The 24075-nt window shown below is 41.8% G+C and overlaps 3 protein-coding genes and 1 non-coding gene across 6 annotated transcripts; 1 reads left to right on the top strand and 3 right to left on the bottom strand.

Moving 5' to 3' along the window:
- Positions 1–2719: 2719 nt before the first annotated feature.
- Positions 2720–2830, bottom strand: trnal-caa. Its single transcript has 2 exons — positions 2793–2830; positions 2720–2765 (listed from the first exon to the last, which is right to left on the bottom strand). It is a non-coding gene; the product is annotated as a tRNA-Leu (tRNA).
- A 24-nt stretch (positions 2831–2854) lies between these two features.
- On the top strand, positions 2855–5782 carry ctbs (chitobiase, di-N-acetyl-). The gene is made up of 7 exons (XM_048253605.1): positions 2855–3143; positions 3244–3382; positions 3727–3935; positions 4021–4192; positions 4289–4386; positions 4751–4912; positions 5379–5782. The coding sequence occupies exons 1-7, from the start codon at positions 3006–3008 to the stop codon at positions 5613–5615; spliced, it is 1155 nt and encodes a 384-aa protein (XP_048109562.1). The 5' UTR covers positions 2855–3005; the 3' UTR covers positions 5616–5782.
- spata1 (spermatogenesis associated 1) lies at positions 5693–10195 on the bottom strand. Of its 3 annotated transcripts, XM_048253601.1 has the most exons (12): positions 9727–10195; positions 9492–9598; positions 9290–9407; positions 9145–9198; positions 8697–9054; positions 8268–8406; positions 8123–8168; positions 7667–7739; positions 7449–7574; positions 6518–6696; positions 6330–6428; positions 5693–6253 (listed from the first exon to the last, which is right to left on the bottom strand). In XM_048253601.1, exons 1-12 carry the CDS (start codon positions 9763–9765, stop codon positions 6104–6106), a joined length of 1488 nt encoding a protein of 495 aa, XP_048109558.1. In that variant the 5' UTR covers positions 9766–10195; the 3' UTR covers positions 5693–6103. The 3 variants fall into 3 exon arrangements, with proteins under 3 accessions (XP_048109558.1, XP_048109560.1, XP_048109561.1); XM_048253603.1 differs by lacking the exon at positions 7667–7739 and having other exon boundaries at positions 7449–7569; XM_048253604.1 differs by lacking the exons at positions 9290–9407; positions 9492–9598.
- Positions 10196–10680: 485 nt separating this feature from the next.
- Positions 10681–19026, bottom strand: rpf1 (ribosome production factor 1 homolog). Its single transcript, XM_048252629.1, has 9 exons — positions 18690–19026; positions 18413–18469; positions 18064–18144; positions 17871–17966; positions 17378–17531; positions 16977–17059; positions 12561–12742; positions 11097–11223; positions 10681–10944 (listed from the first exon to the last, which is right to left on the bottom strand). The coding sequence occupies exons 1-9, from the start codon at positions 18993–18995 to the stop codon at positions 10903–10905; spliced, it is 1128 nt and encodes a 375-aa protein (XP_048108586.1). The 5' UTR covers positions 18996–19026; the 3' UTR covers positions 10681–10902.
- Positions 19027–24075: the final 5049 nt, after the last annotated feature.

A 24075-nucleotide genomic window follows, 5' to 3' on the forward strand; every position in this document is an offset into this window, starting at 1 on the left:
CTTGGGCTTCCACCTGACCGATTGTCAGGCGGTGACATTACCGCTGCTTCACTATGCCGACAATACTTCTTCATCTTCTGTAGTAGCTCATTTTGGGGTTATAACATTACCTAAGAAAACACTTCAGTTCCCATTAATCCTTTTCTTGCTATAATTATTGCGCACCTGCGACTGATATCTATGCACACACCACCAGAGCCACCATTTGTTTGTGGGACAAAAGGTGAAACTTCTGACAATCTGATTAGTTTTTAGCCTATACATGATTGAAAGGCCGGGAAGGTCCATTGAGAGTATTCAGGGTCTGGTAATACCTAACCTGACTCCGCCAGATGGATTTGCTCCGCATATCCATCTGGAAAATTTTCATTGAAGAACTTTTGGGAAGAGGCGGAAATACTGGTTAGCTGATTGGATAAACCATCTGTCTATCACCACCTTTGGTGGTTATCGATGGGCCCAATCAACCAATTAGATGAACAAAGTGTTCTTCTAATGCCTTCGTTTACAATTATAGGTAACGTAACTTACGTTAAGATGTTTTAACTTACCATTTGTATGTGACATGAACCTAATCAACGACAATTCCCATCAAGTTTTCACGGTAGGCCCTATGTTCTGAAGGAAGTATATTCCATTATGAACTGGAATCGGCCGTGCAGGATGTCTATGTCGTTCATTCCTCCCAGCTGCATGGCTGAGACTCATAGCTTCACAGCTTACCCAGGAATACTTTCTAATTTGAATAAAACTTGCACGATATAATAGCTATGCTCATTTCATCTGTGGATGCCGTCATGTTGTTCGTTGCATCACACCTCAACCCGCCTCAAAGCCAACGCTGATTGGACGTTCGTTTGGTGAACTGCTCCAAATTCTCTTTAACGAAAAGTTGCCAGACTGATCTGCGAGTGAAACCTTGAAAGCTTGCAAGATCAGGATGGTCTCACGAGGCTAGGTAATACCATTCCTATGTATGGTTCCTAAGTACTTCACCAAAAAATGAGACCTGTTCCACAGTGGCATGTAAGTTGTGTGCAGCTGTAGGCCTACTTGCTGCACATGACTCCTCTGTTATTTTTGTAGGGCACTGTGGAAAATCTTTTTTTATTTCGGCATCAGTGGTGTGTTCAGGATGTTCTACCAGTCTGTTGTGGCCAGCGCCCTCTTCTATGCAGTGGTATGCTGGGGAGGAAGCACAAAGAAGAAGGATGCTGGGCGACTCCACAGGCTGGTAAGGAAGGCTGGCTCTGTAGTGGGAGCTGAACTGGAGTGCATCACTTCAATATCTGACAAAAGGACCCTGAACAAACTTATCAACATCTTGGACAATGAATGTCATCCACTCTACAGCACTATTAAAAACCAAAAGAGCTTGATCAGCTGGAGACTTTGCTCACTGCCATACACAACTGAAAGGCTGAGGAAGTCATTTGTCCCCAGGGCCATTGAACTGTTCAATGCCTCACTAAAGGGAAGAGGAGAGATAGACTTCTCTGCTTAGTCTGCCTCTCCACCCTCTCCATGTTTGAGTACTGACTGCCCACTACTGCTTTACTACTGTTTTACTACTGTTTTACTAATGTCCATAGCCTAATGTTTTCACTACTGTTTTACTGCTACACTGTTTTTCATGCTATATTATAGCACACATGATCAATGGCTGCGGTCAGGCTTGATCATGTGTGCAACCTGTTCTTGCACTGACATAGTTTTTTTATATTACCTTTTCTACATTATACTTTACTCTCCTATTTGTCCATATTATTTATGCTGGTCTCTAGACCTTTTTCTTGCACAGTTGCACTACTTTTTGCACCTTCACCATGACACTCACTCTCTTGAGCACCTTGCCAGGCACACATAACTAAGGACTATGGTTGGACTACTTTTTGCACCTTCATCATGACACTCACTCCCTTGAGCACCTCACCAGTCCCGGCCCTGTCACTACAAGCGTCTTATGCTTGATCACCCTCAAGCACATTGGACTTTTTACATTTTGTTTATATAGTATATTTAGTATTTAGTTTTGTTAGTTTTCTTATCTTTCTTATCTTCTACTGTCTTTATTGTACAGTGGAGTTTAGCTATATGTTTACACTTATACTTATGTTTACCATTTCTGCTGTAAGTGCATGTTGTGTGTTATGTCTGTATGCTACTGAGACCCTTAAATTTCCCCTTGGGGATCAATAAAGTATCTATCTATCTATCTATCTATCGACACAAGCCCAAAATTTAGTTGACATTAATCACCTGTGGACCTTCTATTAAGACCTTAGAATTGTCAGTGTTACCATGTGTAGTATTTTACCAGTATTGTGGATGTATTTCAATGGGATGATAAAAAAAACATGCTTTTTGAGGAACATGGAATGTTAAATGCGAACAACTTTTCATTACAATGATATTGCAAGAAAACAACCACACCGGGTCATTTTTGACCCACTTTTGCATCTATGGGTTAATGTGGTAAAGTCTTGTAGCTTTGTAACTAGCATTCCCTGACCCTGACAATGTGGGTTTAGCGGTTAAAATCAACATTCCAGCTTATTCAGAGGCCGAAAGGTCAATGATGCTTTGTAGCCTATAGGATTTAGGATACGGTATTGTGACACCCAAGTTAATGCCAATTTAGTTGAGGTTTACATGAGCCAATCTAGATGTTAATCGGTTAGGGAATAGCTGTAGGCCTATTAGCTGTCAATAAAATACATGTCAGAAGTGGGATTCGAACCCACGCCTCCATTCAGAGACCAGAACACCCACTTGTATGGAAGGATTGTCACCTTGAGTCTGGCGCCTTAGACCGCTCGGCCATCCTGACACGTGACAATGTGCTTCAATTTCCGTATTCGGTTCGGGTATGTGCGATAGAGAACCACAAGGTCTCTTACTTTGACAAATAGCACAATTGGCGCTGGTGCTCACATGACAGATGACTCTTCCTCGCATTTGTGGCAAAATAAATTGAACAATCCGGTGTAGGTAAAAGTGGTTCAATGGAGGGCTCTTTACGAATTGTATTGTTCACAGTTCTAAGCGCGCTGTTCTTCAGCGCATTCGGGGTTGATGACGACGACTGTCCTTGCATGGAACAGGAACTCTGTAAACAAATTCAAAACGAGACTCAATTTGAGGTAGTAACGCTAAAACGTCAGTTTCGCTTTTGTCGTGAACTTCTTATTAGATATATGTATCAGGGATAATAAAGAATAATGCCTCTTGCTTTTTTGTCAGGTGTTTGTGTTTGATGTCGGTGGAAAGTCATGGAAGTCTTACGACTGGACCAAATTGACGACCATCGCTGCCTTTGGACAGTATGATGCAGAACTAATGTGTTTTGCCCATTCCAAAGGAGTCCGGCTTGTTCTGAAAGGTAGGCTAATATAAACAATGTGTGTGTGTCGACGGTCAATAGACCCCCCTTACCATTTAATCAGTTACACATCAGCGACAGACAGACACTTCAGTAAACTTCACAACATGACAAGCCTGTGTATAAGTCCACTTTCAATGTTTGAGCCTAGATTGAATGGCCCCATCTAGTGGATGGATCGGGCAATTGAAGAACTATAGGATATGTCAAACAGGTGGCAAGTTCTAGCATATAATTTGGACAATAATTCTATTTTAGTAAGCTTAGTCATTGTGCAATGTATTATAATAACCTACAACACAATATTAAAGTTAACAGACTTGTGCTATTTTGGTTGCGTTCAGGGGATGTGTCAGTCTCAGCAATGGTAGATCCCACCAACAGGACTATCTGGATCAAGGAGAAAGTCAGCTTGGCAAAGAGACAGTTCATGGATGGCATCAATATTGACATAGAGCAGGCTGTAGAGGAGAACTCTCCAGAGTATTTTGCTTTGACGGCATTAGTCAAAGAGACCACAGATGCTTTTCACAAAGAGATTCATGGTTCCCAGGTAAAGAACGACAGATTTATCAAAATTTGAAGTATTTTTTCTTAAGCAGTTCAACTCAATTTGCTTTTTACATTTTTACTCACAGGTATCTTTTGATGTGGCGTGGTCTCCCAAATGTATAGACAAACGTTGCTATGACTACTCTGCCATTGCTGATTCCTGTGATCTGCTCTTTGTGATGTCATATGATGAGCAGAGTCAGATATGGGGAGATTGCATGGCCTTGGCTAACGCACCCTACACCCAGACACTGACAGGTGAGTGAGGGACTCACACCAGGGTGAAGCAGACAAGGGAGTTTACAGGCCACACAGTCCAAGCTGACATTGCCTAAGTTTCTGTTTCTCTTTCAGCATATGAGCAGTACATAAAGATGAAGATTGATCCAAGGAAACTCGTGATGGGGGTGCCTTGGTATGGGTATGATTACCCTTGTCTAACCTTCTCACAGGTACCAAATGCCAGGTTTTTGCAATGCTGATATCCGTCAGTTCTGCACAGTTGTGGGATTCATAAACACATGTCTGAATATTTGCAGCACTGCTACCACCTAATCAGTTAAGCAAATATTTTGTTTGTGTTGTTTGGAGAGATGATATAGAATAGCCTTTACATTTTGGTCAAATGTTATGTACAATCATTGAATTCATTTTATATCAAAATACAATTTCAAAATTACCAGTTCCAGTCTTTTTTCCCTAAAGAGTAACATTCTCATTCTATAGAAAGTAACATTCTCATTCTAATAGGCTGACCCAGAGCCATATAAAGGATATCTATAAGGCTCTGGGCTGACCAGTTTGTTTGTATTGTAGGGTGGAGCGTGTGAAATCCAGAAGGTTCCGTTCCGTGGGGCCCCATGCAGCGATGCGGCTGGGCGTCAGATTCCCTACAGCTTCATGATGAAGCAGATCAACAGCTCCATGTCTGGCAGGATGTGGGACGTGGAGCAGCAGTCGCCTTACTACAACTACAAAGTAAAGTCTTCACTGTGCTGTGCAAGTGTAATGGTAGCCAGCTGGTACGCTAGCTGTGCAGCATGTATTTGTTTAGTAAACCTCTCTCCTGATGCCTTGAGAGACGTGCTAGTAAGAGATTCTAGCACCCATGGGTTGCTACCACTCCTGCCTCCCTATCCGAGTTGCCGCAAGTTGCGGGTTTGAGTCCGGGCAGGTGCTTGACTGAGTTGTGCAGTCAGTCAACACAATGTAGTTACACAACCACACTGTTATTCTGAGATCTTTGTGCTTTATCTTGGTTAGGTTAACACTGTGTACACAATAAATGGGCATACCAAGGGGTCACAAATGACTAGCTTTGAAGATGAACTTCATTAGAAAGGGCTTGTAATAGCCACAAAGCCAGGTTTTAGCCAAACCTTAATCAGCCCAAAGCCTACATTTTGAATTTTAAATTCAAATACCTCTAAATTATCTCTTTCAGGATGCAGACGGCCAGATCCACCAGGTGTGGTACGACGACCCAGAGAGCATCTCCCTGAAGGCAGCCTACGTTAACAAGTTTGGCTTGAGAGGCATCGGCATGTGGAACGGCAACCTTCTGGACTACAGCAACAACCCTGTCGCCCAGCAACAGAGCAGAGACATGTGGAATGCTCTGGTAGCAACCAGGGAAACTGAATGGGGGGAAGTCACCTTGGAGGTGAAAAGTATGTCTTAGAGTCAACACGCTGTATTGTCTCCAGAGGGGCAGTAGAGGCAGCTTCCTCTGGCATTCAGGGGTACTTGTCCATGCCATCAGATTTAACGGCAGCTTTATTCAATCAGTTTTACATAAGAATTATTTGTTTTGTTCCCTCTTTGTAATACACCTCAACACGTGCAATAAACAATAATATTTACAAAAGTCTTCAACCTCTTAATTATCCCTATAAAATCCCTAACAAAGCTTAGAACGTAACACTTCTTGCCAAATAAACATATTACATTCCTCACTAAAAACATGTCCTTAAAAATGCAATCCGTGATCCTTGAGTTGAATCATTCTATGTTTTGTTTTTTATATATATAGAACCAAAACACAGCTAGCAGGCGATGATGAGCAATTCTATAGATTTAAAGGGAAAAAAAGGGTTTTGGATCACAGATTATGCCTTTAAATATTTTTACTGAAATATGTTCAAGCTCTATGGTCCGATTTCCTATAGGTCAGGCTTGTTTCTGCACTGCAGGAGGTTTGGTATACTGCTGCCCGCTGCCTCCAACATCTACAGGTGACTTGTAGACAGAAGGCTGTGATTTCTTTGAAGCCAGCTCAGCCTTCAGTGTTTGTCGTTCTGTGGCCGCTTGTACTCTTAGCTGAAATAGTTGGGAGAAAATTGATTAGCTGTAAAAATTAGTTTTGTCAACAACAATCTAGGAAAATTTGACAAACCTTCTGCTCTGTTTCCAGTTTCATTTTGCAGTCTTCTACCTTCCTTCTTAAATCATCTATTTCGTAGCTCTCTGTCATAATCTGGATGATCAGATCATTCTGAAAAGGGATATAGTTAATTGATGACATTCAACTGGTTATCCAATTAATATGGCCATATCTATGTTGCAGGGCACATTAATACTCACTTTAATGCTGGAGACTTTCCCCAGACGTCTGTGTTTCTTTCTGCCTTCTCTCGCTTGTAGCTGTTGCAAGAGTTTGTTGTAGAAAGTCTCCAGTTCCTGCCGGACATTCTTCAGGCTTTCTTCCAGGGGTGCCGTAGCTTTCTTGGAATCAAAATAATTCCTCTTCCAGCCATTACGAGCTGAAAAAAGATACAGACTACATCCGAATGTGTTGGACCAGACGTGTCCTAGGATAAATTCAGACATCTGTAAGGCCTATTTTAGATGGAAAATGCATTGATAACATAGTGACCTGCTCTTGCATTCACACTAGTTAAAAGAAAATGCTGCAGGTCTATCTGTCATACTGAAATGTAGGAATATCTGAATGTGTTAGATTAGACTTAAAGTACAGTCACAGACTGTTTTATACAGGCACTGATTCAGCATGGGCAGCAAGTGTGACCTGACTGCTTTGCTCTTCAACTCACTCCAATTGACTTGAACTAAATATAAGGACATGCTCTATACTATAGAGCACGTCCACCGTTAATTCAGCCGAATAGGCGTTTTGGCAAGTGGCAATAATATATTTGAAGTTAAAATCATACCATATCGTCAAAAATCATATATCGTGTTTCTAGTATGAGTGGCTATTGCTGCGTGCTACATATAGCTTTGAGTATGCTTTGTTACACGCTGACTAGGGGAGTAGAGAAAGTCAGCAGTGGTGGTAGAGCAAGTCCATTGTTGTTGCTGCTGCAACACCACTTCTGGTGTAAGACAGGGATCATCCTCATCTCACACGCTGATACTTTGATCTGATGTGAGGTGGGTGTTCTGGTGCGTAATGGCTGCCGTGCATCACCCAGGTTGGTGAGGGTTCCCCCTTCAGTGTAAAGCGCTTTGGTTGCCTTGAAAAGCACTATATAAATGTTGTTGTTGATAATACCTTGATTCCTCCGGTGTCTGTTGAGAGCCAGAAGGTCTTTGCCCTTCCTCAGAAGGTCTTGTCTAATCCGTTCCAACTGCTTTCTCTCCTCCATCACCATTCGGACTTCCTCCAGTAGCTCCTGCCCTGAGGAGAACAGTTGGAGGCGTGAACTGGGTTCTACAGCAGCATAGCACACCACAGCACTGAGCAAGGATGTGAATGGAGTTTGGTCATACTGTTAGTCGAGAAGACGGTGACCACAGGTTTTCTTGCAGTGATTATATAGGAGGAAGCTGCTGTTGGAGAACACTTAAGAGACACAAACAATGAGCCTTGACCTTTGAAAAAACATCTCATCAAAGAAGCTTTGCATAAAGAAATACAACATGCCTAGTGTTATGGCCTGTATTACACAGTACACCAGTAAAAAACAGACCACCTGCTGGGTTTGACATCTCGGCATTAAACAAAAGCTCACGGCCCATTTACAAGAAACCGCATGAGTCATTAGCAACCGTCTGGGACTTCCTGAGCATGTAGAACGCCCCCCCCCCCCCCCCCCCCGCCAGACACACAGCTATTCACAGCTACTGTCACCCCCCCCAGACACACAGCTATTCACAGTTACTGTGTCACCCCCCCCGAATGGACGACCTCAGTTTCTTTGTCAAAAAAAGGAATGTCAAACTGACCTCTTTTGTATACTCGATTCTGTTGTTTTTGTTGTCTCTGTATTTTCTGTGTACAAATAATAATATAAAAAAGTATGCATACCATATAGATGTTAGGTAGTAATACATCTGGGAATATTATGGAATGTAGGCGTGTCAGGGAGACCTGTCTTGGTTGAGAGATAAGCTGTCCACATCCTCCACGGAGTCAGGCACTCCTGAGTCTCTGGTTTGGATTCTCTTTGTGGAACATTTCTTTGTTGCCGAACTGACCGTTCTGGCTGGGCATAACTTGTCGGGATTTCCTGAGAAATTGAAAATGTTCAGCCAACACCAATAAACATAGCTGATTACGTCCTATATCATCAAAAAGAGCTGTAATGTTTTCTTGTCAAAAATGACAGTGCCACAAGATTTGCTGTCTGATTAAAATGACAGGATATTACTGATACTCTTAATACTAATACTAGCTCTATTCAGCTTGATTCTTTCATACGTTACACAAACACACAGATGTTTTAAACAATGAATTAAAATACACATTGACTGCTGCCAATTCCTTTATCTATGTCAATCACAGGCCTACTATTCTTACCTTTTTTGGTATGAAGCTGCTCACGAATGTTCTCGTTTTGGCTGTGGTCTTCTCCCCATCCTGAATTGTAAGAAGAACCATCTTCCTCTTTGTCCTCACTGGAAATTAAGCTATCATCGTCAACACCGCCACCATCACCATCCAGACTAAGAGTTGGAGGCTGATTGGACAGCTTTTTTATTTCAGGAAACCGGACAGGCTCTTTTGATTCCGTGGCTATTGATGTTAATGGCTCTGAGCGAAAGCTGGTGTGTGGGTTTGAGCTGTAACTCTGCATCTCTGAGGTGTGTGAGTGTGACCGCGTGCTTCCACTGGTGTCCAGAAAAGAGGGCAACAGGTACAGTTCAGGATAAGGGGCCTAAAGACAAATCATGGACCAATGGAAGAGTTGCTGAATTTCATTTGGTGAAATGTACCCAGTATGAATCCAAACAGGTTGTTAACTTACATAGGGAGGTGAGAAAGCTTTTACTTTGAGTTCTCTTTCTTGTTTGGGCTTGACCTGTGATGGAAATATACATTTCAACATGTAAACCACATGCCACCTTCCCACAATAGTTCATAGTTTCTTCTAAGTTATAAATCAATTTTACCAGTGCCAGACTTCTACCAACACATTTTAGGAAGGAGTATCTGTCAATTATGATGTCTCCACCAAGTAGGACCCCAAGTTCATCTCTAAGTGCTTTCAGTGTGATATCTGGATAAACCCTGGGACAAAAATAGGGAGTTTTACTTTATTAATCTACAGGATTATGGTTATTAGGCTACTGTTTGTTAACTATTTTAACTTACCTTATAAGCCCTGCAGATATGAAATTATCAATGACTTCAGATGAAATTGTGTTTCTTTTTGAATTCCACAGTTCAATAGGCACACAGAGTACGTGTAACTCCAAACACTGTCCCAGATCACAAAGAAATGCGTACACATAAATTTCCTTCATTTCCATTTTAAACACAAGCATTTTACATTTTGATAACGTTAACTGATGAAGTATGTTGAGACACTATTGAACTACCGACATACCTCAGAGCTTAGGCGTCTTCCTCTGTGGTTCATCATCATGCTAGGCAATTGGAAAGGTTTGGGTAGCCTACATTTACCATTTATCGAACACGCAAGAATTCTCCAATCGTGTTCCCTAGACTCAAGCGATCTCTTGGTATCCCTCCGTGGGAGTGGACCGCACTGCTAAGTTACAATCTTGTGTAATCAAACACTGAGATGGTAAGCCTCATCGTTACGGGAACAGCAACTATAAATGCTAGTCTCAAATCGACATCAAATTGAGGATATTAAAATTTGGAAGGATAGAATAGCTAGTGTAGTGAAAAATATACGCCGATGCACCTACTTCAACGTAACGGTAACTATGGTATTTATATGGTAGGCTACTCCATAACATGTCTAGTGAGCAGTAAGTAGGCTACAAAGAAGCAATAAAATCTCCCTTTCAAGCTCGTGCTTTGTCCAACACTATCGGCATTAACCCTTGGTTTTGTCATACCCGGGCAACACAAAAGTTAGCCTAACCAAAGAAAAAAACGAGTTGAAGTGATAGATGTGCAGAAAGCAAGTGCATCTTTTGACAACAGTTAGAATAAAAAAATATATAACTAATACATCATTAATATCAATGAAAAAGGTGTTATTTTGACCTAAGAGAAGTTACCCACATCTCAAGATTGTGTTATTATATTATTTCTGCCCTTTTATTTTTACTGTAGGGTTCCCACCCATTTTCACTGACAAAATGTCAAAAACTTTCCATAACTTTTCAAAGATTTTTCAGCCTGTAAGTACGAAATTGCTTACTTTTGGGGCTAATTACAACATGTGACTTAAACAACGACAATGCTTTCTGTTTTCTCCCCCACTATTCCATTTTTTCCCCAGCAGGATGTGAGACACACACGCATAGGAATATTCACTGTGTCTGCCCTCATTATCTATTAGTCGAAGAGTAAATGCTACATAACATCTTTGAACAACTTTACATTTTATTGCCAAAGACTCACAACAACATATGTAGTTTGGATGACAAAAAAAATGCAAAAAAAAATATTTATTCATTCGTGTGTGTGTTTGTGAGAGTGAGTGAGTGAGTGAGTGAGAGAGAGAGAGAGAGAGAGAGAGAGAGAGAGACTGAGAGGGAGAGGAAGAGGGAGATAAAAGTGTGGTGCTACACAGCAGAAAGACTGTTCACAGGTGGAATTTTCTACGACTGGTGTCCATCTCATGACGCTATAGAAGAGACAGAAAGATGGGTCATTAGTACGTTTTCAGGTTAGTACTATAATTATCTTTTAATTCAGGTAACTTATAATAGAATTGAATCATTTCATTTAATAAACTAGTATTAGCAGATAGCAGACTAATAATAACTGAAGACTCACCTTGTGAACCCATTCATATTCCCCAAATTTGGAGTCAAAGGTCCCCTTTTGAAGAGAGCGAAGTTTTAGGGTGAAGCGTGGTCCAAGTTCTTGAATACCCACCTTCTTCTCATTCTTAAAGATGTACCTGTGTGGACCAATGCAGGAGAAAATCAGTCACACTGATATTCACAACTGATTCTGCTGATCAGATCCTCTTGACAAATAAATGTGAAAGATCATCATGTGGCATTTTAGAAGCAGGACTTCCATTTGGATGACAAATCCATCCATAAGACTATCAAAACTACATTTCTCAGGGTCCCTTTTGCTCCTCTGTCCTAAACTGGTTCATAGCAACCCTGACCTACAACTGACTCCAAAGATTCCCGCTATGGCTAGTTAAAGAGCCGTCTCTGTCAACAGACCGTAGGTTATAGGGTGGGACTGCAATACCTCTAGTTTGTATTTGGTGTTTGAGTCAAGTCACAGTGGAAAAGTGTTTTATACTTGAACTATCTCCATCCTTAGCACCTCCTCCTATTTAACCAGCTGCAGGTAGCATCACCGGAGGCCCATTTGTTGTTCAAGGTACAGTGATTATAACTCTTTTCTCAAGAATTCTCAAATGGTCTGCACAGAATGTGTTCTTAGGGTAACCAGGAAAGGCCTGATGTTTTTTTTAATCCGTGGTCAGTTAATCCTTAATTTAGACACAAGAGGGCGCACATGCTGTGATCCTTAATGAGTGTGAGTGACTGGTAGCCAGGCTAATATAACACCATACTGCTTCTCATATCTCAATTTAGCTATCAGCGCAGCCATTGGTTGTGTTGAACAGCACTGTTAAACTGTACTTCTCTGTCTGTCAAGTAAAGCCCACCCCAGGTTAGATAAGTGTTTATGATTGGATCTTGGGTTTTTGGTGATTCAGAAATTGGCTTAAATGGGAAGATCTCCAGACGGACCTCCTCTACTCAAATTTGGTTGGTCTTGATTCACCCAGGTTAAGTGAATGGGGCCTAGCCTTTAAAAGGACTGATTCAATTGGTTTCTCCTTGGTAGTAGTAGTACACTGTAGTACACTGACCTGACGTGAACATTTTGGTCTCCAAAGTATATTTGTTTTGCTATTGCAAACACGACTAAGCCAGAGCATGACAACTCACAAGCCGTCAACACGCACAAGTCCTTCCTCCACACAGAAACAAAATGTTGGTGCTTTGGCAAACAGTCCATCGCAACAGTTATGCCATGCACCAGTGCAGAAAGTGTCCAAAGGAGTATGTTAGAATGTCAAGTCAAACACAGGGTTCTAGATTATACATGTTGTTACTGACATTACTGACGCTGTTAAATACATCCATTGGTATGAATTACGATCCCGCTGGTAAAATTAGACCAAAAATAGACACAAAATACCTGAAAAGGCACGGAGTCAAGTCCAACACACAGTGTGTAAGCGCTTTCATCCATGACACTTACCGGTGGAACCGGAAGAAGATGAAATCTCGTTGGTTGTGAAAGGTGGCCACCTGACGTCCGACAAAGTGCGGGTCGTGGGGGTAGAGCGCAGCAAACAGGCGGCCGATGCTGTGGCCAAGGCGCGTGGTGAAGTTGTTCAGGATGACCTCGGGGGAGTGTTCTGTGGGCTCCTTCCCTCGCCTCTGAGGGGAAAACAAACATCATGCTTTTTAACAACACATCCATTAGGCAAGGCAAGTTTATTTATATAGTGCATCATGCTTTTTAACAACACATCCATTAGGCAAGGCAAGTTTATTTATACAGTGCATCATGCTTTTTAACAACACGTCCATTAGGCAAGGCAAGTTTATTTATATAGCGCATTTCATGCACAGGGGTCAATGTGCTATAACAGGGATGTCAAAGTCAAATACATTATAGGGACAAAAAACAAATTTGCTACAAGCCGAGGGCCGGACTGGTTCAATGTTTATTAAAACATATTAAAATGACTGCACGTAACCTATTGAACCAAGACGTGTACTGTATTTTATTTAATGATTAAATGAATAATGACTGTGACTAAAGTGCGGGCAAAGTTTGCACAGAAATGTACGATTTTTCCCATCCTCACCGACCTTGTCATAAAACTTGTTTAAATGATCATACGATGCCTCCTTGCTGCTTTGTCGTCTACATCAGCCTTTCTCAAACTTCTTTAAACCTGAGGCCCAGTCAAGGCATACTTTGGGGTCATAGGGCCCACCTACATGAACCCACCCCCTTCTCCAACCCCCCATCAAATTATCATTATGATATCACAATTATTATAACTATATATATTACTATATTGCTATACATGCACTTCAAAACAGTCAATGTTTAAAGTGCTAAGATTGTTCACAAAAGTTTGTGAAAACATGCACATCAGAGTACTGCTTTACTAATGTAAAATATAATTAGGCCTACAATAGTTTCATTGTTTTTGCATTGTTGCATGATGCTTGCATGAGAAATACTTCTCAAAACAACAGCAGTTATATGGGTGCCGTTGTTTTGGGATGTTTCCCTCATGCAAGCATCATACACTGATAGAATATTTATATGCTAATTACATTTCATTTGAATGCCTGAATGTAAGGATTCAGGAAACACAATACCAGCTTTTGTGAATGGTAAATGGCGGATCAGATCATGCGTAAATCAGTGATCTGGAGATCTTTAACTAAGACTAATTAATAGCTTTTGGCTGACTTTAATACTTAATGCCAAACAGTATTTTATATAGTCTGTGCTCTGTTTTTTTTTAGGGAAGTTGCATAAATCCACGTCGTTCTATTAAATGCCGTTTCATAATTAAATAGCCTTCCGATAGGTTGAAGCTTAGCTTTGCTACCAACGTGCACACGCATGCATTGAATAAACGCCCATACCACGACTTAATTCTATGCCTCTATGTTTGATGACACCAAACAAGTATTTCCTACTAATTGCAGAAATGTTTGTTTTCTTTTTTCTGTCCATGGCTCCTTGATCAATTGCGCAGCAAATTATCAGACCATGGCCCGGGAATAATTTCACTCTGCAGACCATTGTCCACATTGCGGACCGCGGCCCATAGTTTGACAAATGGTGACCTGCATAGCCGGGTTTTCGCGAGGAAGGCTCTGTAGAAATCTGACACCCTATTCAACGAAGTTAAACTGAAAGAGCGTGCCGTTCACAGACACCAGAATGAACGAAGTTCACAGTAACGCTCATCAGGCAGTAGTAGGCTAATACAGTAACGCTCAGTTCACGTTCGGCTTCAAAATATGAACGAAGTTCATATGATGGTGCATGAACTTTCGTTCAATGAACGTGTTCAGGCACAACACTGGGGAGGGGGGTAGCTGAAAGTTGACATCTGCCCTGACTGAATACTGATGAATAATGAAGCCGAGGCCCACTTGCAGCGCCGCAGTGAGTTCGTGGGCTACCGTTGCATGGTGGGAAATGGAGTATTGGTGCGTGCAAAACAGCAGCCGGCGGCTGTGGCCTGCGGGCCGGTTATAATACTAATCAAATATCATCCCGGGGGCCGTAGATAATTAATTTGCGGGCCGGATCCAGATCCAGATCATGTGACAGAAGCACTGGGCATAACTTGATTGCGCGGAAGAGCAGTCCCCTCATCAATAGGCAAATAGTTTGAGAAACATTGGTCTAAAGGATTAAGGACACTAATAGGCTACCGTTTTAATGGTCTGATATTTCCTTAGAGCAAGAAAAAAAATCTGAAATTATCTGCCTGGAATTCTTAATAATTTCAAATCAGTAATTTCACACCATTATACGTACTCAATTCTAAAATCTTAAAAACAGCACTGGCTTACTCCTGCATTCCGGAACAGTGTCTGCAAACTTTGAAGGACCAGTATGTAGGAAATAATGGAAAAAAAACTGTAACCATTCAAAAAATGATCACCATATGTCGTCAGAGAGTAAGGAAACACAATGAATTGAAGTAATGGCTTATTTGACAACATTACTATACCCCGTAAAACCTGTGAAAAAAGAGTTACGGGGCGGAATCTCTTGGAATTTTCATTCTAGAATAGAGTATTAATAATGGGCTGGCGTGTTCTCCTATTTGGGTTGCCAGCAAAGGCCAACTGTCAACAGCTGTCAGTTGTAGTCATGAACGAGTAGGCCTAGCCTACGAGAGGCAGGCAAATTTCCCAAATTAAACAAGAAACCAATTAAGTGGACATCGGAGGAGCTTCCTGAGATGGTGACGTCTTCGTCAAACGAGTAAATTTGTCCATTCTGTCAACAGAGTGTGCAACAAGAATTTCAAAATTCCCTCTGATTCTGTGAACTGTAGTGCTGTCAAACGATTAAAAATTTTAATCGCGATTAATCGCTGAATTCCTAGAGTTAATCACGATTAATCACATATTTTATCATATGGTTAAAATTCTATTTTTTTGCATTTCTGAACTTTCCAGGAGTCCATATTAACAATAAAGCAATTATTGTTTATCTTGATTGAGATTCAAATGAAAGCAAAGCAAGTTACTTTATTAACTGAATTTTAAGACGTAGGTCTATTTGATTATTACAAATTTCAAAAGATGTGCAGCAGACCTGAAGCAACACAATATTCTTCAGAAATTTAGCTGATATAAATGCTACCGCAGAAGTGCGTGCACAAAATGTAGGCCTACACACATTATAAAGGGCATAACAAACAGAAAATATTATATTCTGTATCTTTGAGTTCAGTTGAAAATAAGGAAGTTTTCAACATGAGTGCATTGCCATTTTATAGGCCTACAGTCTATGGTGCACTGTCACTTGCCACACACATCAGCGCCGAAGTTTTTAACAGGCAAACACTGGATGAACAATGGATTTTATGGAGCAGCATCGACCAAATATAACTGAATCGTGATTTACACGGCGCCAAAGTGCGATGCTGGTGTGCGGAGTTGTATTGAAAAGAATGGAATCTAATGCAAATGAATGTCGAAAGCAGAGTGCAACGCAAATAGTAGCAGCCAAAGAGGAATGTCGATAACAGAACAAGTGACGGTAGAAGAATCTTTGGCGGCACAAATTTAATGCGTCAGCCTAGGCTACTACTCTTTGGCCGGCTCGTAAGCCCAAACAAGTGTGTGCAGCATGCCTTTACGAAGCCTACTAACGGCGCATCATCATAAAGATACATTTAATCTGCATCACGCCCCATTTTAGAGGAAAACAAGTTAACATGTAAAGTTAAGCTTGCTGAACTTAGTTATAGTCAGCCACGGGCAGTTTGACTGTGCCTATCGATACATTCGTGACACTCCTGTAAACTAGAAAGAACAAACCATAGGAACATGGTCACATTAATCCCATAAACACACAGATAACTCTTACACCAACCTTATTTTGTGCCTTTTATTCACGTTTGTTTCAGGATTTAGTAAGTATAAGCCCTTTTCGCTCCCCACTTGGATGCAGCATAGGTTTCCATTATATCAGTCATCTTTTCCCTAAAAGGGGGCGTGCATCACATGCGTTGTATGTGTACGTGCATCACATACAACGTTCCATTCCATTCGTCAGTGCGTATTGTTTAGTTTCCGGTCTAGCTAAATCCAGTGTAGTGTTGTAGTTGTTCTAACGTTACTAGTTGTTGCAACAGCATGTGAAAAAACTACAAAGTTTGTTTAACCAAAAGAACGTTAATCTCGGGTTAAAAAAATTGACGCCATTAAAATAGGTTTACGTTAACGCCGTTAATAACGCGTTTAACTGACAGCACTAGTGAACTGCATATGTAAATAAATGGCCTGTGACTGTAAACACCTGTCTTTGCCTGAGGCAACCCACATTAAATGATTAAGCACAACCTCCAGAAAGAAAACTCTGCAGAAAGAAAACTCAACAGAATATCTGACTTACTTTCATTTCCTTGCGTAGCCTGACGTTGCTGATTTTGAAGTGAGCAGTTGGGCCATCAGGAAGATGACAGAGAACCATACCATCTTTTGAAAGGGAGGGTTAAGGGGAGCAGCAAACTGTGCAACAAGGTATTAAATCGGCTCCTTATTTAGAGTGATTTATTATGACTGATACTGAAAGACCATAAAGCACTGATACACTTAATGGAGAAAAAGTACCAAGTATTGTAATACACAATACAAATGAATAAAATATGTGGTGGATAATTAATTAATTGCTGCATGAAAAAATGCTGGTTATATTATATAAGGTCTATGTCCCATGGGATTCTTTAATGTAAATTACTCATTCAACTAGCTTAGAGTAAAACCATGTGAGTAAAACCAGAGATGCAAGGATACTGGGCACTTTTCTGTCCTCGTTGATAACCAAGAGATATGTGAAGCCCCTGGATACGCACTGTGGAATAATCCTCTTTAGAGCGAGGCCTCTTCTGTAGTACACGTGAGCGTCTGGTATGACTGTCGCCAGCTGATCACAAAACTTAATAGTTCTCTGAAAAAAAAACAACAACATAGTAATTACTCAACAAGCATGGACGGGATTAAGTTAGAACACCTGTGCACAGAAATGCAATCAAACTGTAAGAAACCACATGGAGTAGTATTAAGTGTGATGTCTTTCTCTTGTTGATGGGAATTTATCATTGAAACAAAATCATGAAGACAATCATGAATGTTTCACTATGCAAATGATGAAACCCATGTGGTTTGGCTAGGCAACATCTAACATAATAACACAAAACTTGGACATTTTATAAAAATAATATATATAAAAAAAAAACATTCCAGAATAATTAATGTCAATTGCCACAGTTGAATGAGAAAAACTTACGGTCTTGGGTCTGTCTGATGTGGTGATTAAAACCTTGGGGTTTGTGAGACGGTTAAAGTAAGCAGAGAACTCATCTGTTCCCTCATCAAATGCAACCTGAACAAAACAAACACACAAATGCACATTCCATTAACATATTGGTAACTGTTTTTCCGGCTCCAATGTTTGTGATGTTCAACAAACAATATATTACCTCTTCATCCTGGGGATCAACCGTTGTTTCATCGTATATTCTCTGATTTTCAATAGTTTTTGGAACCTCTTTTGGTGGTGCCTGCACATTGAAAAAGAGACGAACCATGTAAAGGTTAGAACCATATGAATAATGGATGCAGACAGCCTGCATCACCTTAACAGGAAATCAACTACTGTACATTGCTGAAAATAATGCATTTCTACAGTGTAGAGCTATGAATGTCAAACCATTTTTTTTAACCTTTTACATGAAACCATATACAATCCATCAATAATGACAACCTACTGTGACAAGTGATTACAGGTCATTTCAGACCTGTTTACGTTAGTGTCAGCATTTCACTTACCTTGTCACCAAGGGCTTCCCTCTCCTTCTTTCTCTTCTTCCGTATCTCTAATCTTTGCTATAAGACAAAAACAGTTTGACAGTTACACGTGTAATAAGCCACACGTTTCTCTCCATGAATGTTTTTTTAAAAAGACGACTGTCACGACAAATTCACAAAAAGCCAAGGCCCACCACTACACTACACAGAGCAAAATTAACATCACTGGTCTGGTTCCTTCTACCCAGCAAACAGCAATCTCAAACGAAGACATCATTACACTGTCATCATAATCTACCTTTCTCTTTTCTTGCTTTAACCTCATGAACATAACATGTCTCCGTTGTTTGTTTTTTATTTCAGACACGCTGAAAGTTGGTGGAAAAGAAGTTCCAGGCTCTGTGTCCACGGAACGTGACTCAATCTCATCCTTTTTCACGACTGGTACTTGAGACTTTTTGACTTTTGTTGATTTCTTCCCCTTATCTTTTTTCTTTTTAACAGTTCTCTGTTCAGATTCCTCTTCAAAATCCATGTTTTCCTCGGGGAGATCTGTTTTGTCCATAGAAGTATTATGGTGCGCTCTCCTTTCACGTGTGTGCATGTAGCTAGTCTGACTACTTCCGTGTGGAAAGGAAGTGCGCAATAGAGCCATAGAAGGAATGTCGCCGCCTTGCGTTTAGGAGGAGCCACAACTATCTCCATTCCAAGACTATTCAAGCATCATGTTGCAGATAGGGATTGAATAGGTCTCCTTTTAAAAAGCTGTTTTATATTACCGGTATGCTAGTCAATCCTGCATAAACATAACATTACACTGACTTTTCCCAAACGTCTACCCTATTAAATGAGAACAGTGAGAAACCATTCTATGGGTGGAATGTACACTCAGAGTTGCGGTCACTGGAGGCCAGGGGTTCCCAAAGTTTTTTGGCAGGTGACCCTATTTTGATGTCACAAAACGTTGGCAACCCCAATCATTCACAACATGTTGTGTGAGAAAGCACATCTCATCTCTGCTGTAACATCCAGTTGAGAGCAGTATTTTCCCCAAAAGTCCTAGCAAGCTAAATTGTTTGTTTGACTAACTCGCCTGGTTGTTTTGCTACTTTGTTTGGAATGTTGATCGAGCATTAACCATGATGATCTCATGTCGGATGTCTAAGTTTTTATATTTACATAGCTAGATTGTAATGAAGGAGCCTATTAGTTACTTGACTTGGATACCATTTCTATTAAATATATTGTAATGACTCAAGCAAGGCTTGATTCAAAACACAAAGCTTTATTGATAGATCAGGAGCAGGGACACAGACATAATCCATAGCACACGCTAGGGAAGTCACTCATACATTACACACACAGGGTTGGACACAGCCACACCGACAAGAAGGGTCACACAAGAGGCAGAACTAAAAAGGGATTCACGCTACACTAAAACATGTACAACAGTAAATAAAGATAAAGTCACATACAATAACCCCCCAAAGTTCTCCCGACACCCCAGCTCCAAAGCATTGTGGGAAACACTAGTACACTTGTACACCAACGCTACAGTATATATTTTATGTAATGCACTGGTCAATTGTACGATACCTACCTAACATCTCAGCTGACCCCATTTGAATTTCAGGCGACTCCACATGGGGACCCGACCCCAAAGTTGGGAAATGATGGGCTAGACAGAACCACAGGCATCAGACAGCCCAATGTCCAGTTGGAAGGCTTTGATGTTTGCCCTTCATAATGCTCTTGATCCAGAAACAGACTCCTGTGAGCCCTAGTGCTTATAGCTTCCCCAGACACAAGATGGAATACTCAGGGGTTACATTTGGGCCAGTTTGGGTCTGGCTGATTTGTGAGGTATAGGCTACCTCTAAATTATTTTTTGTTATATACAGTATAGGCCAATTGATATAGTTGAAAAGATTATCCAGGTTTTTCAATGCAATGCAAGACTTGGAACTTCCATTATTTTGAACACATATCTATGTCCAGCTACAGGGTTAACTGGAAATCCAGAGTTCTCGCGAGAGCACAATGGAATTGTCTCTGCAAGACACTCTGGCAATGAGCAATAGACCTCACCAGAATAAGTCCCACCTCCTAACTTCCGTATCCATCCAACCTTCGGTCGTCAAATGTCTATGGGAAATAACATGGCGTTTTGAAAGATCGTACCTGTCAAACTCTGTAGGTGACAAAGTAGAAAAAGCTGGTGGGCAGATTGGCCTACACACTTCTTCCATCTAGTTTCCACTGGATTTTTTGATTGTCGGTGCCGTTTAAGTAGTATACTATAGACCAGGGGTATTCAATTAATCTTCAGCGAGGTCCAGTTACGGAAAATTTCCTCAAGCAAAGGTCCGGAGCATCGTAATGTTTAGGCTATGTATATGTATGTATGTATAATATATATATATATATATATAATATTAGGATAGATGGATGGAGCCTAGTTATAGATAGATAGATAGATAGATAGATAGATACTTTATTGATCCCCAAGGGGAAATTCAAGAAGATTGTAGGCCTAGGCCTAATGTTTAATGTGAAATAAATTAAGTAGCCTAAAAGGCAACATTTGAAATGAGGAGAAATAAGGCAAGATAAGAGTGATTGGGGAGAAAAACTGAGTAGCCTTGGCTATTTTTAAGATCTTAACATGAACTTAAAATAAAATTTGAGCTGAGACAAGGCTGGTTCCTTGAACCCATTAATCAGCAAGTTTAATTTTTTTTTTTTTTAAATTTTATGTTGACCCGAAATCCTGGAAACCCAGGAACATCACGTTGTTGGGCAGTGAATGCATGTCGGCTTAACTAGATTGTGGTGGATCAATCATATTGCCTTCTTAAATCGTAAAATATTCTGTGGTCTCAGTTCACTGTTGAATGGGCCTAGCCTACCCTATGCTTGCTCAATATGCTTTGTCTAGTAGAGGCGCTTCAAATTGGTGCTTTTAAAAATCGCCTGTCTCAGAATATAAGAGGTCCAGGTCAATTCTGCGCAAAACTGTCACATCCATATTTAGCCTAGTTGGCGTTACGGACGTGACAGTTTTGCGTGGTATTGCCCCCGGATCGTTATATAAAGCTCTGTTCTCGCTGTCTAGCTTCCTCCTCTTTGAGCAATCGATGATTTGAAAATAACTTACTTATCGTTAACTTAGATATCCATCTGATTGTTTCTCGTCCCGCCTCTCCCGCCGTTTCAGGCTATCAGTCTCTTCCCCATAGTAGGCTACTTTACTCACTGACTTCGACTTTATCAGAATTCACAGATTTCACTGGCTGAGTAGCAGCAAGCGAAATGATGGTTCTTGAAGCTCCTGAAGTAAATGCTGTTATCCTAACCAACGAAACATTTAGTGCAGCTTTGAAATCTTACGTGAAAATCTAAATTAGGCTATTATGGTCTGGGTCCGTATAGGATCACGTCACGGTCCGGACTCGGACCGCGGTCCGCCATTTGGTGATCCCTGCTATAGACTATACTACTTAAACGGCACCGACAATCAAAAAATCCAGTGGAAACTAGATGGCAGAAGTGTGTAGGCCAATCTACCCACCATTTTTTTCTACTTCGCTACCTACAGATGTTTTGCCGGTATGATATTTCGAAACGCCATGTTATTTCCCATAGACAATTGACGCCCGGAAGTTGGATAGATACGGAAGTTACGGAGGCGGGACTTATTCAGGAGAGGTCAATGATGCACGATACTTTTGCCCCTTGCATCCCGGGGAACCAATGAAATCGGCGTACCTGATATATGCGTGTCACGGGGGTGACTACATTCCAATGGGGGCGGAACTAATCTGTGTTCGTTTTTCTCCGTAGGGAACGGTTTTAGCGAAACCATCCGGGATTAAGATGGCGGCGCACTGTCCCAAAATGTAAACATAGTAGCACAGGCTGATGTTTAGCAATTTGCGCTGTGTTAATTTAATTATTGTTCCAATGCAGCTCAGCTGGATGGCGGGAGGAATTCGTTTCAATGATTGGTGTGCTTTTAGAGGGGGAGCACTATGCTGCAGGTATTCAACAAACAACAGGACCGGGAGACCGGAGACGACGCGGGCTGGTCTACGGTGAAGACGAGCGACTGGAGACCGGAGGAAAAGACGATTACCGAGACGGGCATTCAGTGGAGGAAACTGGGAACCCTGGAAGACGGAGAATCAAGAGGGCAGCTACAGCTAAGTACCCATGGAGATGTGCTGCTAGTGTATCGTTGCTATCGGCTAGCCTTCGGTGCTGCCCGGGTGATCATAGACTACTGGGATTGCTTGTATTTGTGCATCGTTCCCCTGTATACTCATGTTGCTGTGCCCACTAAGAAATGTGCATGTGAGTTTGAGATTTCACGGATTGCAGTGCTGAGAGTTTGAGTTTTCACGGATTGCAGTGCTGAGAGTTTGAGTTTTCAGGGATTGCAGTGTTGTGTATTTTGCACTGAATACAGCCTCCAGTAGCCTGTCCCCGAAGGTGGCCCCGCTGAGCACTCGGAAGAGACACTGGCCTTCGCGTGGGTGGAGTTCGGCAGACGGGAGTGAGAAGCGACGGCAGTGACGCTAAGTGGTCCCTTTATCGAGCAGTATTATCAGTGTACCATTCAGATGTGCTGGCTAACCTGTTTGCATGCTAGTTGGGCTGCATCTGTTTTTGAAACTATTGTCCTGACCTTGCTGTGACGTGCTGTGCCTTGAAGTGTTTGTCAGAGCAACCTCTGTTAATCTCACGAGTGTGACCGGCTGTGCTTTTCTTCTTGACCTTGTTGCAGCCCCAGCTGCTACCCACACTTGGACCGAACCCCTGGGCATTAAGCCCTGTGCCTCAGCCACTGATAACTGGCTTGCTCGCCCCCACCAGACGAGCCATACCCACAGCTGCCCCAACGCTGTCCAGCCACTGACGAGACCCCTGCTAGACGAGCCGTGCCCGCCGCGCCCTCCCTTGGGTCACAACTGGCGTAGTCGGCAGGATTTCTGCACTGGGTTTGAACACTTCCACCCCTCAACATGTCCGATCTGGCCCCAGAACCCCGCCCCCAAGTTTTGCCCGTTTTTGTCGGGGCCCCCTGGGTTCCGAAGTTCCGTGGCCCAAACTCTGATGTCAGTTTGAAAGACTGGACGTCACAGACAAAGTATCTAGCTGATCTACAGGGCCTGACAGAACAACAGAGGTTGCAGTTTCTGCTGGGCTCTTGGAAGGAGAGGCTAAGAGAGAGGTGCTTGCAGCAGCTGAAGCCAAGCGGAACACCTCCCAGGTTGTCCTTGATTATCTTAAGGAGCTCTACGGAGACAAAACTCCTACAGCTGCTCTAAGGGCCCAATTCTCAACTGTAGGCAGGGCCCCAAACAATCCATTCGCGCTTTTGCCCTGCAACTGCGAGGATTGTTGACATGCCTGAAGAATCGGGGAGACCATGGCCTGGGAGAGGAAGACTCATTGATGCGGGATCAGTTCCTCTTGGGCCTTCGTGATGGCCCCATACGGCAGTGCCTGAAGAGCCAACTCCGCTGCACCGCCACCTTGACCTATGAGGACCTGTGAAAAAGGAGTCCTCTCCTTTTCCCCTACGACAAACATTTGAAAAACTGCCTTGTGCCACACCTGCATGGACTGCAGCCAAACACACTCACCTGCACTCAGTTTATTTTATTGCTGTTTATGTCTTG

Source organism: Alosa alosa, chromosome 9, assembly GCF_017589495.1.
Source record: "Alosa alosa isolate M-15738 ecotype Scorff River chromosome 9, AALO_Geno_1.1, whole genome shotgun sequence".
Lineage (NCBI taxonomy): Eukaryota > Metazoa > Chordata > Actinopteri > Clupeiformes > Clupeidae > Alosa > Alosa alosa.